Source organism: Betta splendens, chromosome 14, assembly GCF_900634795.4.
Source record: "Betta splendens chromosome 14, fBetSpl5.4, whole genome shotgun sequence".
In the NCBI taxonomy this organism is placed as follows: Eukaryota; Metazoa; Chordata; class Actinopteri; order Anabantiformes; family Osphronemidae; genus Betta; species Betta splendens.
In genome coordinates, this window is record NC_040894.2 from 16006667 (window position 1) to 16023177 (window position 16511).

The window sequence follows — 16511 nt, forward strand, 5'->3', positions numbered from 1 at the left end:
GTTTGTTCAGAAAATACAGGAAACAGAAATGCTTAAACCCAATTTATTTAATTGTTTTACACTCCATAGCATGCACTATAGAGGGTTACTTTCTTAAAACATCTCAGAAGGTAGCAGCTGAAGTGATGTACCACTTAATCAACTTCCTCAATGGTGGGTCCAGAAGATCCACCTGGAGCAGCACCACCAGCACCAGGGAAGCCACCAGCCATTCCTTCTGGCATTCCTCCAGGCATGCCACCAGCACTCTGGTACAGCTTTGTAATAATAGGGTTGCAAACCTTCTCCAGCTCTTTCTGTTGATGTTCATACTCGTCTTTCTCGGCAGTCTGGAAACATTAAGTATTCCATGTGAGCTAGATATGGGACAAAAAAAAAAAATAAAGCACAAAACTTACCTGGTTTTTGTCAAGCCAGCTGATAACCTCATTGCACTTGTCCAAGATCTTCTGCTTGTCTTCATCACTAATCTTGCCACAAAGCTTTTCATCCTCCACAGTTGACTTCATGTTGAAAGCATAAGACTCCAGACCATTTTTTGCAGAAACCTTGTCACGTTGGACATCATCTTCAGCCTTGTACTTCTCAGCCTCCTGCACCATACGCTCAATGTCCTCTTTGCTCAAACGCCCTGATAAATTAAAGATATTAGAACGGCAACATTACAGCAGAAACTATAACAAAACTAAGTCACTCACCCTTGTCATTTGTAATTGTAATCTTGTTCTCCTTGCCAGTGCTCTTGTCCACTGCAGACACATTCATTATACCATTGGCATCAATGTCGAATGTCACCTCAATCTGGGGAACGCCACGAGGAGCAGGGGGGATGCCCGTCAGCTCAAACTTGCCCAGCAGGTTGTTGTCTTTGGTCATTGCACGCTCACCCTCATAAACCTGTTAAAGGCATATGGTCAACTGATTATTTCTGTTCAGACACCCACAGAAGGACTGCAATCCATTTTCCCCCTCACCCCTAGTAATGTTAAATGGCAGGTTTAAGAGCAGTCACAGCAAAAATGGTTTGACCGACATGCTAAACCTTTTTGCTTACCTGTATGAGCACACCAGGCTGGTTGTCTGAGTAGGTGGTAAAGGTCTGGGTCTGCTTGGTAGGAATGGTGGTGTTCCTCTTAATGAGGACAGTCATGACACCTCCAGCGGTCTCAATACCCAAGGACAAAGGGGTGACATCCAAAAGTAACAAGTCCTGCACATTTTCAGACTTGTCTCCAGACAAGATGGCAGCCTGAACAGCTGTAAGCACAAACCCCATTTTACCTCAAGTTAAAGTCAAAGGTTTGACTATTGAATGCTACAGCCACCAGCTGCTAAAAACATACACATGGACACTCACCAGCACCATAGGCCACAGCTTCATCTGGGTTGATGCTTTTGTTGAGTTCTTTACCATTGAAGAAGTCCTGGAGCAGTTTCTGGATCTTGGGGATACGGGTGGATCCACCAACCAACACAATATCATGAATCTGTCCTTTATCCATTTTGGCATCACGAAGAGACTTCTCCACAGGATCCAAGGTTCCACGGAAGAGGTCAGCATTGAGCTCCTCAAAACGAGCTCTGGTGATGGAGGTGTAGAAGTCAACTCCCTCATACAGAGAGTCGATTTCAATACTGGCTTGGGTGCTGGAAGACAGGGTGCGCTTGGCCCTCTCACAAGCAGTGCGCAGACGACGTACAGCTCTCTTGTTGTCACTGATGTCTTTCTTGTACTTGCGCTTAAACTCTGCAATGAAGTGGTTAACCATGCGGTTGTCAAAATCTTCCCCGCCAAGATGAGTGTCTCCAGCAGTGGACTTTACTTCGAAGATACCATCTTCAATGGTCAGGATGGACACATCAAATGTGCCACCTCCAAGATCAAAGATGAGAACATTCCTCTCTGAGCCAACCTATAATTAAAGATTTTTTTTTTTTTAGAGCCGTTCAAGCATTAGTCGTCAAAAACTTATTTAAATACAACTTATTTACCTTCTTATCCAAACCATAAGCAATGGCAGCAGCTGTTGGCTCATTGATGATACGGAGCACATTGAGGCCAGAGATTGTGCCAGCATCTTTTGTGGCCTGGCGCTGGGAGTCATTAAAGTAAGCAGGCACTGTAATCACAGCATTGTTGACAGTCTAAAAAAAAAAAAAAAAAAAAAAAAGGAGGGCCGGGGGGGTAAAGTTAGCAGAACGCCAAAGGCATGCATTTCTCCAAAAGGCATGTCAAAAACCTACTTTTCCAAGGTAGGCTTCAGCAATCTCCTTCATCTTTGTCAGAACCATAGAAGAGATTTCTTCTGGGTAGAAGGACTTTGTCTCACCCTTGTAATCAACTTGAACCTTGGGACGACTATTGTCATTAACAACCGTAAATGGCCAGTGCTTCATGTCTGACTGAACAACTGTGTCGTCAAACCTGCGACCGATGAGTCTTTTAGCATCTGCAAAAAGTTATGTAAAATTGTTGAGATTAATACCAGGTTAAAAAAAAAAAAATACATTAGTAAACATTTTTTTAATTTGTATACATTTAATTATTTTTAAGTATTTTATTTCATGCTCACATGATATCAATAACCCATAGAATTAAACTGTTACAAGTATTACAAGTCATTTCACCTTGTGGTAGGCAACTATAAACAGCACAAGCGTTACCATTATGCTAAATCTTCATTCTTACCAAAGACTGTGTTTGTGGGATTCATGGCAACCTGATTCTTGGCTGCATCTCCTATGAGCCTTTCACTATCTGTGAAGGCAACATAACTTGGTGTGGTCCTGTTACCCTGGTCATTGGCAATAATTTCAACTTTGCCATGCTGGAACACTCCAACACAAGAGTAGGTGGTCCCAAGATCAATACCAACTGCTGGTCCCTTAGACATGTTTTCTGGAAGAAGAAAAATAAATAAATTAAAAAAAAAAAAAGGAATTTTACAGACAAAGAGCTGCTCAGATACCCTCGATTTAATGAAGATACTAATATATATATATACACACACACACACACACGTTAGGGTTACAACAATAAAAGAATACATTAAAAAAAGCATGGGAATTGACCGGTTCTATAAAAAGACGTGACGTTTTATGGCCAAAGCCAATAACCCTTATGATTTACGCAAAAGGTTGAATAAACCAGCAATATGCAGGTTTGTTCTACTTATTTAAACCGTTCTGTTTTTATACGAGTATATAGTGTCAAACGATAGTATAGAGGGACGAGGGTAGGGTGGAGAGGGCCTTTATCCTGAAAGGACATCCGGAAGTCCGTAGAACTACGTTCGAGAACATTCTGGAACGTTCTAGAATGCCTGCCCACGCCTACCCCATTTTACCAAGTAGCTAACGCAGCTTTTGAGCTTATGGTTTGACATTACAATTTTCGGTGGGGTTCACATGGCAGGGTAGATTGAATATGGCTCATTTATTTTTTTAAAAAAAGCCAGTGGTATACATTTACGAATGCGATTGTAAGTGAACAATGGCGAAGCACGAATTATACCCCCGAAAAAGCGAACACAATGAGAAAGTCTCTTTAGAAATGCGGATATCATTATAAATACATTCAAAGACAACTTACTGATATATTGCAGCACCGATGACTTTGATTAAGGAGTTCGACGAGACAATACCGAGGTTACCTTGTCCTTGCCGGTATGAGAAGTGAAAGAAAGACGTACAGCCTTCCTCGCTTTATATATGACCGGCAAAGCAGCCAATCAGGCGCTAGGAACTAAGTCGTTCCTCAAAGACCCACCAATGACTGTTCGCGTCTTCGTGACGCTGCTACTGATTTCATAATATCAACGGTTGAGTATTGTCTCGTGAAGGTAGCCTGGAAAGGCTGAGGGGCCAGTAGGATAGTCAGCAATCAATGCTAACTTCATCTCGTTTTAGTTGAAACAACTGTCCAAATAATGTTTAGATATCGTTTTTATTTGTTAGTTCTTTTTGCTGTTTTTTAAAGATTTTGTTTGTTCAGGTGAAAGCAAAGGGAACTCTAACATTGTTGTATTTTTTATATTTGTACTGAATTACCTTTATATATTATTATTTCCTCTTTTGTAATTTAGAGAGAAATTATGAAATTCTATTACCCCACATGTATGATATACATGATAGATAAATAGACAGAGAGACAGATCTATCGGTCTGTGAGAGACAGATTCACAGCAACACAGATTATGTATACAAATTCCTGAATGGACAGTGGATGATCTACAGTAACACAAAACCTGATTAAACTGAATACTGAACTGCTTTTAATAGTGTTGAGAATGTTTGAGTTCTTTTGTTTTGAGCTCCTTTGCTGTGCAGGTTTGCAACATCATCACCCTAACTAATGATGGTTTCACAGTTACTGCTGCTTTAGTATATCACCAATGTAGTTACATTAATCAACTTTTGATTGCAGCTTTTAAAGCTTTTCTTCCCAGTACCACTTTGTAAATTTTATTTGGGTGCATGCTTGTGTAAAAGTATAGCATTTAGGCTCTGTGATCCTTCCTTTATCCATGTGGAGAGTGTGTTATACATCATTGTGAAATCAAAAAAGAGACAACAAAATGCAAAATAAATTATTCTAAATCACATAAAACTTTTCATACAGTATACAACCAATGTATAGTTAAACACATGTAATGTAAACTATTTAAATATATACATTTTGCGCAATACAGTACAGTACATTCTCTTCTGTGTCATGTGCAGCAAGAAATGTCACTTATTCTGAGTTAGGCGATGGGGGACATGATATATATATTCTTTGTACATATTCTTATAACTCTGTCTCCTTTATCTCAGCTTTGTCTGCAGCCTGTGACAGGGTTTGAGCTTGAGAAGTGTGTCCGTTATTTATGACCGTCGTTGCTGCCATCACACCTGTGTTGACCACTGAGGTCACAGTTGTTGGTTCTTCGATGACATACTGTGTGAAGGCTGTGTTGAAAAGTCCTGTGTGAAGAAGAGAAACAACTTGTGTTACACAATCTGCTATTCATGAGAAGGCAGGTATGTTTGTTTAAACACAAGTATTGTTTATATGACGCCAAAGACACTGCACTGAGAATTCACCTTTAGTTACCTAACTACTGACCTTCCCATATACTACATTACATATATTCAAATTATACTTGTTCTCAGAGAAACATAGGTGGAAATTAACATTTTTACATTAATTTATCACATTAATTACAATAAAATTGAATAGATTTTATTATCACCTACAATTAAATTCTCCTACGCTAAAAGCAAATTAGAATGCAAAGGAACTTGGTGGTCATTGAGTGAAATTCAACCATCCATCCTCTTGTAATGCTCTTTTCAATCAGGGATCTGCATGGCAAAAAGCATCTTGGCAATGCTCCATGTCTTAATTCATGTGATGGAATGTCATTCAAAAGTTGTTACACACCTTTCCGCCTTTGAGTTTGCGCATTCTTGTCTTCTTGACTTGATTTAGATTTACTGCTCTCTTCAGATGGATCAGACTCTTCATTCTCTGTAATAACAATGCCATTTGTTTGCCCAGATTTGTTTTAATATACACACAATAAAAATGCTATATATTATAGCTTTTGAAAGGTGGTGATGCTTACCTCTCTTCCAGATGACGTGTGCTCTCCTCAGCTTAACAGCAAAAAAAATGACGACCACCAAAAGACAAACGATCAGGCAAGTCACAAGGAAGACCAGTAATGAAGAGTTACCTCTTGTTTCTATCCTTTTATCCTTTATATCCTTGTTATTCAGGTCTTAGATTGCAAAGAAAGTATAATTATTAGATTAGCACACATTTAAAGCTTTGGCAGTTTTATCATACACATGCAGGCATACTGTAGTATGAATTTACCTGTTAGGTTTTCTCCTGTACTGTTTTCAGGTGTGTTCTCCCGTGTCATCTCATAGACAAATGTCCAACCTTTTACAGATGTTAAGAAATAAAGAATAAAATAACCAATTTTTTTAAAGTAACATTCAGACTAATGTTGTTCAGAATGCCCACTAGATGGCATTAGATATTCATATGTCTAATGCTTTTATAGCATATATAGCATAATATAGCACATTCAATAGTACACTGGACATACCGTCTGTGCTTGTTTCATTATTTATGGTGTCATTCATTTTTGTGGTTTGACCTGATAATACAAAGGGTTCTGTGTGAGACACAAAAAAATGAACACACTTTATTATATTGCTTTATATTTATTATTACTTTTTTATGAAAACTTTTAAACTAAATACCTAAATCATTTTTCAAGTCAAAATAGGATTGCAAATTAGAGAAAGTCTTCCAGCACTGTACAGGTAGACTAAAAATTTCTGACTACATGTATCATGACCGGGTTTCATATCATAGTCTGAGACTTCCGTCTCAGGAAACAAAATGTGGTATTACGCCTACAGTGGTGGTTAAAACGACCAGACTAAACATATTGTGAATGCTGAGATATTTGCAGTTTCCATCCCACACAGTGACAGCTGTATCATGTGCTATGTGTATTTAGAGCAACAAATGCAACACACAGTAGCTTTAAGGCTTAGTTTAAATTTATGGCGTTATTGATGGTGTAGCAGTTAATTGATTTTTTAGGGTTTCTTTTAGAAACATTTGTTAATAAATTGTTCTTCTATCTAAGTATATGTTATGGATATGGATGTATGAGACATGGTATTATTTAGAATAATTGAACCTGTCAAATTTTATTAAGTGTAGTTGTTTTATTTTTGGCCCACATATAATATTCCTAAACAAAAAAAAAGTTTTACTCACCACTGGTACTGACATGTGAGTTTATAGATGGAACATAGTTCACAGTTGATGTAAACATCTTAGTCTCAGCAGGGGCAGCAGTTGATAACTTTGCAGAGCTGTCTGTTGATGGCCCATCCACATCTGAGTAGTACACAGTTATTCTAACATGTGACTTGTTCTAACATTGTTCTGAGACGAGGTATTACTTAGAATAATTTAATCTGTCACATTTGTTAGATGTAGTAACTGTGTTCTGTTTTTCTCAGCTGATATATAATTTTATATAATTTTGCCTACATATCATTATAATCTTTTAAAACAAAAAAAAAAACAGTTTTACTCACCACTGGTACTGACATGTGAGTTCATAGATGGAACAGCTGTTGATAACATTGCAGAACTGTCTGTTGACGGCCCATCTTTCTTTGAGTACACAGTTGTTCTATCATGTGTTGACCCTAGAGAATGAGTGGTAGGTGAACTTCCTATGGTTGATGTATGCCACGTCTTTGCTTCTGTGACAAAGAGGGGATTACCATCATTTATTAAGTGAAACATCATTCAGTTTATGGAAACCAACCCTATTCTGCCATAAAGAAAGAGGAAGTGGTGCAGGCTAGTCTGGTGATAATGGACAGTGTCATGGAGGAACCCACGAGAAAAAACCCCTTCTGCTGTTTTGGACGACACCTATACTCGTCCCTCAAATAGAGCTAAAGATGCAGAAGTAATTTAAAATGAACAAGTGGTAATTAATGTGTGAGCTATGTCTGTGTATTGTCTCTGTATCTCTGTGTATTTTTTCTTCTTGAGAACAATTTATGTAGGTCATAATGCAACATACTCCTCTCACAAACTCACCAACATGAACTGTACTCACTGTTTTGTCCAATTTTGACAAAATCCATCAGACGTTGTAAATTAGGTTGTAGACCTGGATGATGAACGAGGCATTTTACAGTGACTCTTTTTCCAGCTGAGTGAAAATATAACTGATCCACAGAGACATACTTTTTATCTTCTTGGTAGTATTGTTGACTGCTGGCTGTGGAACGTACATGTCATTAGTAGAGTACACATTACACAGGTAACAACCTGTTCACCTAAGTAGACAAAAACCCATGTTGAGAAATCTGATTATAATCAAAGTGATTTCAAGGCACTTAATAAAGTCAGGTTTAAGATGTACAGAATTCAACGCATATACTATATAGTATAGATATACTAAAATATACTATATACTATATATAATATATAAATAACCCAACATCAGACATGGGTAAGATGCAACTACTGTTGCAAGAAGCATCATGGAGCAATAAGCCCACTCTGTGGTTATTGAATCTCCTTTCAGCAAACAATACACCATTCATGCCAATATGTCTGTTTTTTTTTTAAATAAAAAGAGAATTAGAAAATCACAACATACATATGTGCTGTGTGACAGAAAAGTATAAACAAAGTCAAGTAGGCGCATACAGATGGCATTGCCAAGATGCAGCGCCATAAGTCAAGTAGCTAATGTTAGCAGAGGATGTACTGTACGTTTGGGATCAAATTAGCATTTCAGTTTAATTCGCCAATTGCATTGTAGCCTTTGACCTTTTTTTTCAGTAAAGGTTTACCGCTTTGGCTATGTATACTCTTACCATAAAATTCAGGCCCATTATCGAGTTGCCAGGAGATTTTTTGAGGGTAGTTTCCTTCAGATGTGCATTTTATTACAGTTTCCCCATTATGTTTTGTAACTGTCATTCTGGGAGGACCTTTAAATAATTCAAAAGTTAATGTTATCATAATATCACATGATACAGTTTAGTAGTAATGACAGTCTACTGTGTATTGTGTGGTAGTATTGCTAAAGTATACAATACTCACCTAACACTGTCACCTTCACTGTCGTTTCTGTCATGGCGTGGTTGTAATGTGAGCATGTGTAGATGCCACCATCTTTGAAGGTGATATTAGAAACACTGATGGTGAATTCAGACTGAGAAAGTTTGATGATGCTGTACCTCTTGTCCCTTAAAACTGGAAGTAAATGAGAAAAAAGCAATTAAAACAAACATCAGTGAGATTTTATTTTGCGTATTTTTGTTTGTAATTGACAAGTTCACCTGATTTGCCATTAAAAAACATAAGGAATCCATCAGAATTCTTCCAGTCAGCATGGTTCATATGAGCATTATTCATGGGGCAGCTTAAGGTGAGCGTCTGACCCTTTATAACGGTAATGTGCTGCCCTACTGCAAGTGAAACTGCATGAAAAAAAGGAACATTAGTTTCCTTGAAAATTTAAAATGCTATTTCCACTGAACACAAATTGAAAAATCATGCAAAATTAAACTGGCATGTAACATAGTTTGTCACAGGTTGACTCATCCATTCCTCTCTGTGCCATTGACCTGTTATTGTGTGAGTGTAAGGAGGTGGTAAAAGAAAAAAAACTTGTTGTGAGAGGAAGTACTGTGGCCAGTCCTTTCATGGTAAAATAGAAAGTAACAGCGAGTGTGAGAGAGAAAATCTATCAATTGTCTGTGGGCTGTTCATGGGTGACTATTTCTTTCCTGTGGGGGTAAACCATTTGGAAACAACATTTGTGTGGGCAGAATGACACCAGTAGAAAAGTTGGGGGCTTGTAAAGTTGATATTACATGTTACTTCTTGTAGCAACAAGCCACACGGTTTCTAGACTTCAGTCAACATGCTGTAAATTTTCTGCTTTTAAATTTTGAAAGCCTCCCATGGAGCCTCTGAATATTATATGCAATGTGACCTATACCATAGATTACATAAAATGAGTAATGTGACATGCATTATGTCTGTAGTAGTAGTAGTAGTAGTAGTAGTAGCAGTAGTAGTAGTAGTAGTAGTAGTAGTGGAAAGTCATTGAATAGGGTAATTGAATAAGAATGATGCATAGGTGTGACTTAACCTGTTACTTTAGACAAATGCAAACACATAATTTGTATTAGTATGAGACTAAAACAAAATAAAAGCAAGTCAACAAGAAGTGTAAGTGTCAAACATCAAGAATTCATAAGCATCTGCTTCATCATGTATGGCTCAAAGCAAAGTCAACATGTTCAAAATAAATAACAAGGACTTACTTTGTATAAGAAGCATAAAAACACACAGCTGTAGCTTTGGTTCCATCTCTGCTGCTCTCGAACAGTCACACTTGCAGCACTTCCTCTTCACTTCGCATATTTGTAACTAGCTGTGAGGGACCTTCCGTTACATCACAGCTCTGTGGTTTCCACAAACTTTTTAATTCAAGGGATTCTTGTGTTTATTGTACTGTAAAAGTACCGGGCCAATGGATAAGGCCTCATTTTAGGCCCTGTTAATGAAGCGAAAGTAATAATATTAAAATGTTTTTTATTAAATAAAATTAAATTCATAATGAAAATGTGAAGTAAGCTGCTTGTTACATACAGATTTCTTGTTTTAAATCACTATTTAAAAGATGTTCTCTATAAGAAATTATATTGAGTTACACTTTATGTGTTTAAAGTTAAAAGTTAAATTCTGTTTCCGTTAATACTGTTTAGCTTAATCATAAGTATCAGCCTTTGATAAGAACTATTGTAGGAATTTAGTCAAGGAGCAAGTACTGTGTATTAGCAGTCGTTAGTTTGACTGTAAGTGGATGGATTATAATTTTTCGCTGTGAGATGAAAAATTCCTGAAATGGATACATGTATAATGTGTAAAATGTGATATTATGAGAATCAGAACCTCATTTACAACCAGAAAAGGACCTGCTCTCATCTTGAGGTCTTGTTCATGATTGGGGGAAAACACCTTTCTCACCTATGGTCATGAGCTTTGGATCATAATTGGCACACTTGGAAGGAGTTTGAAGTATCTTCTTCAGGTAGAAGACCCTTTAAAGTCTTCTACTTGTCTCTTAGACCCAATTCTAGCTTTCTAGTTTCAGTTCTCTTCAAGCTGTTCATATTAAATAATTTCAACCAATAGGGTTACCAACATACTATATACCACAGATTTGTAAGGTGGCTGTGGTCAAACCCTAAAAAAAAAACACCTACTGTATGACCCTAGAGAACTAGCAAATATGGGTTAACTATAGGCCGATATATTCCCAAAAAGATTAAGGCCACGTCACAGGTTCAGCAGGACACACCCAATGACCCAGTTACAGTGGAGGAGGAGCCAAGTAGTTGAGAGTTGACATTGACTCACTACCCCCAGCCGTTTGTTCTCATACCAAGCCCATTGTTTACAGGTGGAAAGTGAAATCTTACTGAAGGATAAATGCGTGACCTTTTATCTGATTGAAGAAGCCACCTGGATTGGTGGTTGTATACACACAAAAATAGTTCTGTGAAACAGCAATAGTCAAAGCCAACTTTATTTTTAACCAATGCACCAGCACTATAATGCTGGATAAGTTACCGTCACAGTTCAATTTGCAGACCACAAAATGAACGGGTAGAATTCATAGTTATGTTGAAAGCATAGTTTATGGAGTGGAACAGGTACATGTCACAAACCGACGATGGAGGAAGGACCCAAATGCACAGCGTTGACTTGAGTATAAGAAGGTTTATTAGCAAGGTCAGGCAGGCAGAGGTCATACACGGTGGAGTAGCAATCAGGATCTGACAAGGAGCAGGCAGAGACGTGGTCAAGGTACAGGCAGAGGTCAACTTACAGTACAGGACAGTCATAGGCTAGGCAAGAGCAGGGTCGAGGACAAAGCATGGTCAGGAACACAAGGCAAGAGATCAAGGGATGCTGGAATGCTAGTGAGGAATCAACGTAGACAATCTGGCAGGGAACTATGGCTAGAGGTGGAGCTTCAATACTTCATTGCTAATGACTGATGAGATGCAGGTGATGATAACAACAGGAAGTAAAGCTGGGTAGACTGGGTGCGGACTAAACAGTAAATGATAACAAAATAAAACCGGACATGACTAGACAAACATAACTAAGAAACATGAATCGTGACAGAACCCCCCCGTCTAGGGCGGATTCCTAGACGGCCCAGGGAGCTCCGGGTGGGGTTGGTGAAAGTCCCTGATGAGGGACGGGTCCAAGATGTCTCGGGCCGGAATCCACGGGCGCTCCTCCGGCCGTACCCCTCCCAGTCCACCAGGTACTGTAGACCGCGTCCTCGGCGGCGGCAGTTGAGCAGGGTGCGGACCGTGTAGACGGGGCCGCCATCGACCAGTCGTGGAGGAGGAGGTAACGGCGTGGGTGGAACCAGGGAGCTAGACCGGAAGGGCTTGAGACGGCTGACGTGGAACGTGGGATGGATGTGCATGGTTCTCAGCAAGGTGAGTCTGACAGCAGAGGGATTGACAATGCGTTCAATACTGGAGGGACCAATGAATTTCTGAGATAGCTTACGTGGTGAGGACTTGATGGGCAGGTCTTTAGTGGACAGCCAGACCTGCTGTCCGACCGTGTAGGATGGAGCCTCTGAGCGGTGACGGTCAGCTGCTCTTTTGTAGCATTCTTGGGTGAGTAACATGCCTGGGCCCAGGTGCGCCGGCAGCGTGTCAACAGGGCATGAGCGGATGGAATGATGATTTCTTTTTCCAGAGACGGGAAGAGCGGTGGCTGGCATCCGTAGGCACACTGAAAGGGAGACATTCCGGTGGAGGAACAAGGTAATGTGTTATGTGCATATTCTACCCACAGTAACTGTTGGCTCCAGGATGACGGATTGGTGGAGGCAAGGAGACGGAGACCGGTTTCCAGCTGCTGGTTCATGCGCTCTGTCTGACCATTGGCTTCGGGGTCGTAACCTGAGGTGAGGCTTACTTGAGCTCCAAGTAACTCGCAGAATTCGTTCCAAAAACGGGACACGAACTGGGGCCCTCGGTCTGAAACGGCGTCCTTGGGGAACCCATGCAGCCGGAAGACATGTTCCAGTACTGCCTGGGCTGTCTGCTTGGCTGAGGGGAGCTTAGGTAGGGGAACAAAATGGGTTAACCTAGAGAACCGATCTATGACTGTGAGGACTACAGTATTAACCCGGGACGGAGGAAGACCTGTTACAAAATTCAGGGCAATATGGGACCAAGGGGCGGCACGGTGGTGCGGTGGGTAGCACTGTCGCCTCAGGTTCTGGGTTCGATTCCCGGAGGTGGCCCTGGTGCCTTTCTGTGTGGAGTTTGCACGTTCTCCCCGTGTTTGCGTGGGTTCTCTCCGGGTTCTCCGGCTTCCTCCCACAGTCCAAAGACGTGCATTAGGTTGATTGGCATCTCTCCATTGCCCGTAGGTGTGAGTGAATGGTTGTCTGTCTATGTGTTGCCCTGCGATGGACTGGCGACCTGTCCAGGGTGTACCCTGCCTCTCACCCGTAGCCAGCTGGGATAGGCTCCAGCACCCCCGTGACCCCGCACTAGGGAGTAAGCGGTTAAGAAAATGGATGGATGGATGGATGGGACCAAGGACGATGTGGAACTGGTAGAGGCTGGAGGAATCCCGGAGGTGGCTTGTGCGATGATTTATGGGTGGAACAAACAGGACAGGCGGTGACGTTTTCTCGTACGTCCTTTAGTACGGATGGCCACCAAAAGCGACTGCCGATCACGAAGGCAGTCCGCTGGACCCCAGGGTGGCAACTGAAGGACGAGGTGTGGGCCCAGTGGACTACCTCCCCCCGAAGCTCCGGAGGAACGAACAGCCGATTTGGTGGGCAGGACAGAGGCACCGAAAGACCTCGAGTCACCTCCTGTAGTAAATACTTGAAAAGGCTGCTCAGCTCCCTCCAACCAGTGGCGCCACTCCTCCAAGGGCACTTTGAATGCAATCCAATCGAATCCAATCGAATCCAATGTCGTAGTTCTGCTCCGCTGGAGACAGTTTCCTGGAGAGAAACGCACAAGGATGCAAGCGCCCACCTTGAGGAGCCCGCTGGGAGAGAACTGCTCCGACCCCAGAGTCCGAGGCATCCACCTCCACCACGAACTGATGGCTAGGATCAGGCATGCGCAGGACAGGAGCCGTGGTGAAGGCAGTCTTGAGTTGCTGGAAGGCAGTCTCAGCTTCAGGCGACCACTGGAAAGAGACTTAAGACGAGGTTAGGTTATGGAGCTAAATCTATGGATGAACCGGCGATAGAAATTGGCGAAGCGTCTTGGCTGGATCCATCCATTATGAATCCCAAAAAAGAGATGGTGGTGGCGTGAAACTCGCACTTCTCGGCTTTGACGAATAGGCTGTGTTCATAGAGCCTCTTTAAGACTTGACGGACATGGTTCCGGTGTTCTTCTTCGGTGCGCGAAAAAAACAAAATATCGTCGAGGTACACGAGGGCAAAGACGTTGATCATGGGGCTCAATATGTCGTTAAGCATGGCCTGGAAAATCGCGGGGGCGTTGGTGAGACCAAAAGCCATCACGAGGTACTCGTAATGTCCGGTGGGAGTGTTAAAGGCCGTCTTCCATTCGTCCCCTTCTCTGATGCGGACCAGGTGATATGCGTTCCTCAGATCCAATTTGGTGAAGAACCTAGCTTCAGCCAGGAGCTCAAAAGCTGAGGAGAGCAGAGGAAGAGGATAAGAATCTCGGACTGTGATGGCGTTGAGTCCACGGTAGTCGATGCAGGGACGCAGAGAGCCATCTTTCTTTGACATGAAAAAGAATCCTGCGCCGGCTGGGGACGATGATGGGCAGATGATTCCGGCGGCTAAGGATTGGTCAATGTACTTAGACATGGCCTTTCGTTCTGGAGCTGAGAGAGAGAATAACCTTCCCGTGGGGGGTTTGGTACCTGGGCTAAACGTGGGCACGCCCAGACGCTTGACCAGGCATCCATGAGGCTAGCATCGGCACCGGAATCCACCAAAACTGCCTGCTGAATAGACTGGGTCCCAACGGAGAATGTGTCTACGGGTAATGGCCTGACGGAGGATTTGCACAGTGTAGATTGGCTCACCACTAACCTGCGATGAGGTGCGTTCAGGGTGACTGGGTGATTCTAGACTCGAGGACGCCATTAGCTTGAAGCGTCGCGGTGGGTTAGTGCGCTCCTCCTCACGGCGCTCCTTGATGCTAGTCCATAACCGACAATCCACCTTGATGGCCAGGGCTATTAACTCGTCTAGGTCGACTGGGGTCTCGGTGGCTGCTAGACTGTCTTTAACTCAACGGGACAGACCTTTGATGAATACGTCACTCCGAGTGGTGGAGTCCCTACCTGCCTCCGCGGCGAGTGTCCGAAACTCGATGGCATATGCGGAAGCAGAGCGATCCCCTTGACGGAGACTCACCAGCTTCTGGGCGGCTTCTCGACCCGGCATGACCTCCTGGAAGATGCATTTCAGGGTGGCGGAGAAGGCTGTGAACAAGGCTAAACAGGCTGAGTCATTTAGTGTGGCCCAAATTTCCGCTTTTCCCGAGAGGTGGGACACGGCGAAAGTGACCTTGGCTCGCTCCGTTGGAAAAGACAGAGCATGAAGTTCAAATTGTATCTCACATTGGGTTAGGAAAGCTCTGCAATCACCTGTTTCACCGGAGAAGCGCATCGGAGCTCCGAGTTGAACGTGTGGAGCGGCTGAGCTCGGCATGGGTATTGCGGCAGCGACCGGAGCTGGATCTGGTTTTACTCGCTGGGTAAGTACCGCCAGTTGTTTTCTGTACGCCGTCATGAGATTTTCCTGGCGAGCTGCGTATCTGGAAAGTTCCTGAAGCATCGTGGTGATTCGTTCTTCTTGGGTACGAATCCGCGCCTCCTGGGCTTGCAGCCTGGTCTTGATGGCCTTGGCGCCGGCTGGGTCCATGTTTGGCCAGATTGTTCTGTCACAAACCGATGATGGAGGAAGGACCCAAATGCACAGCTTTTTTTCTGTTAAATGTACATACCTTTGCTCCTGAGGTGAGCACTCTTCTACTCTTCTACAAGGTAGGCGCGTGTCAGTTTGAGAAGCAACCTCCTCGCGTTTCGGTAGCTGGCATGCTTCAGCCTGTATAAAAAAACATGTCACGTTTACAGCTAAAGTAGCTGACTAGATAAGCAACAACACATGTTAGACTTAGATAGAACTTGCAATAACCCAAATTCACGGGTCTACTCGGGCTACAACATACACACGACAGGCTCGGTAGTAATTAGAAACACAGCTGACTCTCACAACTTACTAGCGCTAGCCGCTAACGTGCCAGCAGCTATAATGTGAGCTGAGTGAATGACCTCAGTACCATATATCACACGATTCGAACCGGACAAATGCTGGAGAGGCTTGGACTCATCCAAATTGCATGGCAACGCAACGGTTCTAGCAATTAGCATTCCTTACACAGGAGGGAAGCTACATTATAAACAGAGAAACTTCTGGAGTACATACATCAAATAAGTATCAAGCATGTACTTACGTTTGGGGAAGCAGCAAGTGGGCGCTTCTTCAACCTGAGTGACTTCTCGTTACTTATGACTTATGACACAGTTAGATAATTACCCACACACACTTCCTCTAAATTCTTGCAAAATAAAAGCACCAATGAAATTTTTAAGCTTTAATAGCATTATTTTTTAATTTGAATGGTTAATTATGACTATTTAAAGACTAATTGACAGTTAAGTAAATACTCACACACATGTCCTCTAAATTCTTTCAAAATAAAAGCACCAATGCAATTTATTATTTTAATAGCATTAATTTTAATTTAAAGGTTAATTTTGACTATTTAAAGACTAATTGACAGTTTGGGAAATATGCGCACACACTTCCTTTAAGTCCTTTCAAAATAAAAGCAGCAAG

General features: G+C 42.1%; 1 protein-coding gene across 1 annotated transcript; it reads right to left on the reverse strand.

Annotated features, from left to right (window-relative positions):
- Window positions 1-29: 29 nt before the first annotated feature.
- Window positions 30-9940, reverse strand: LOC114868985 (heat shock cognate 70 kDa protein). The gene is made up of 21 exons (XM_029172727.3): window positions 9880-9940; window positions 8887-9027; window positions 8648-8800; window positions 8419-8535; window positions 7650-7814; window positions 7114-7284; window positions 6788-6910; window positions 6102-6170; window positions 5864-5932; window positions 5610-5765; window positions 5426-5512; window positions 4797-4965; window positions 3073-3077; window positions 2690-2899; window positions 2245-2450; window positions 1993-2145; window positions 1358-1913; window positions 1055-1257; window positions 699-897; window positions 399-631; window positions 30-329 (listed from the first exon to the last, which is right to left on the reverse strand). Exons 1-21 carry the CDS (start codon window positions 9923-9925, stop codon window positions 135-137), a joined length of 3426 nt encoding a protein of 1141 aa, XP_029028560.2. The 5' UTR covers window positions 9926-9940; the 3' UTR covers window positions 30-134.
- Between the last annotated feature and the right edge of the window lie 6571 nt (window positions 9941-16511).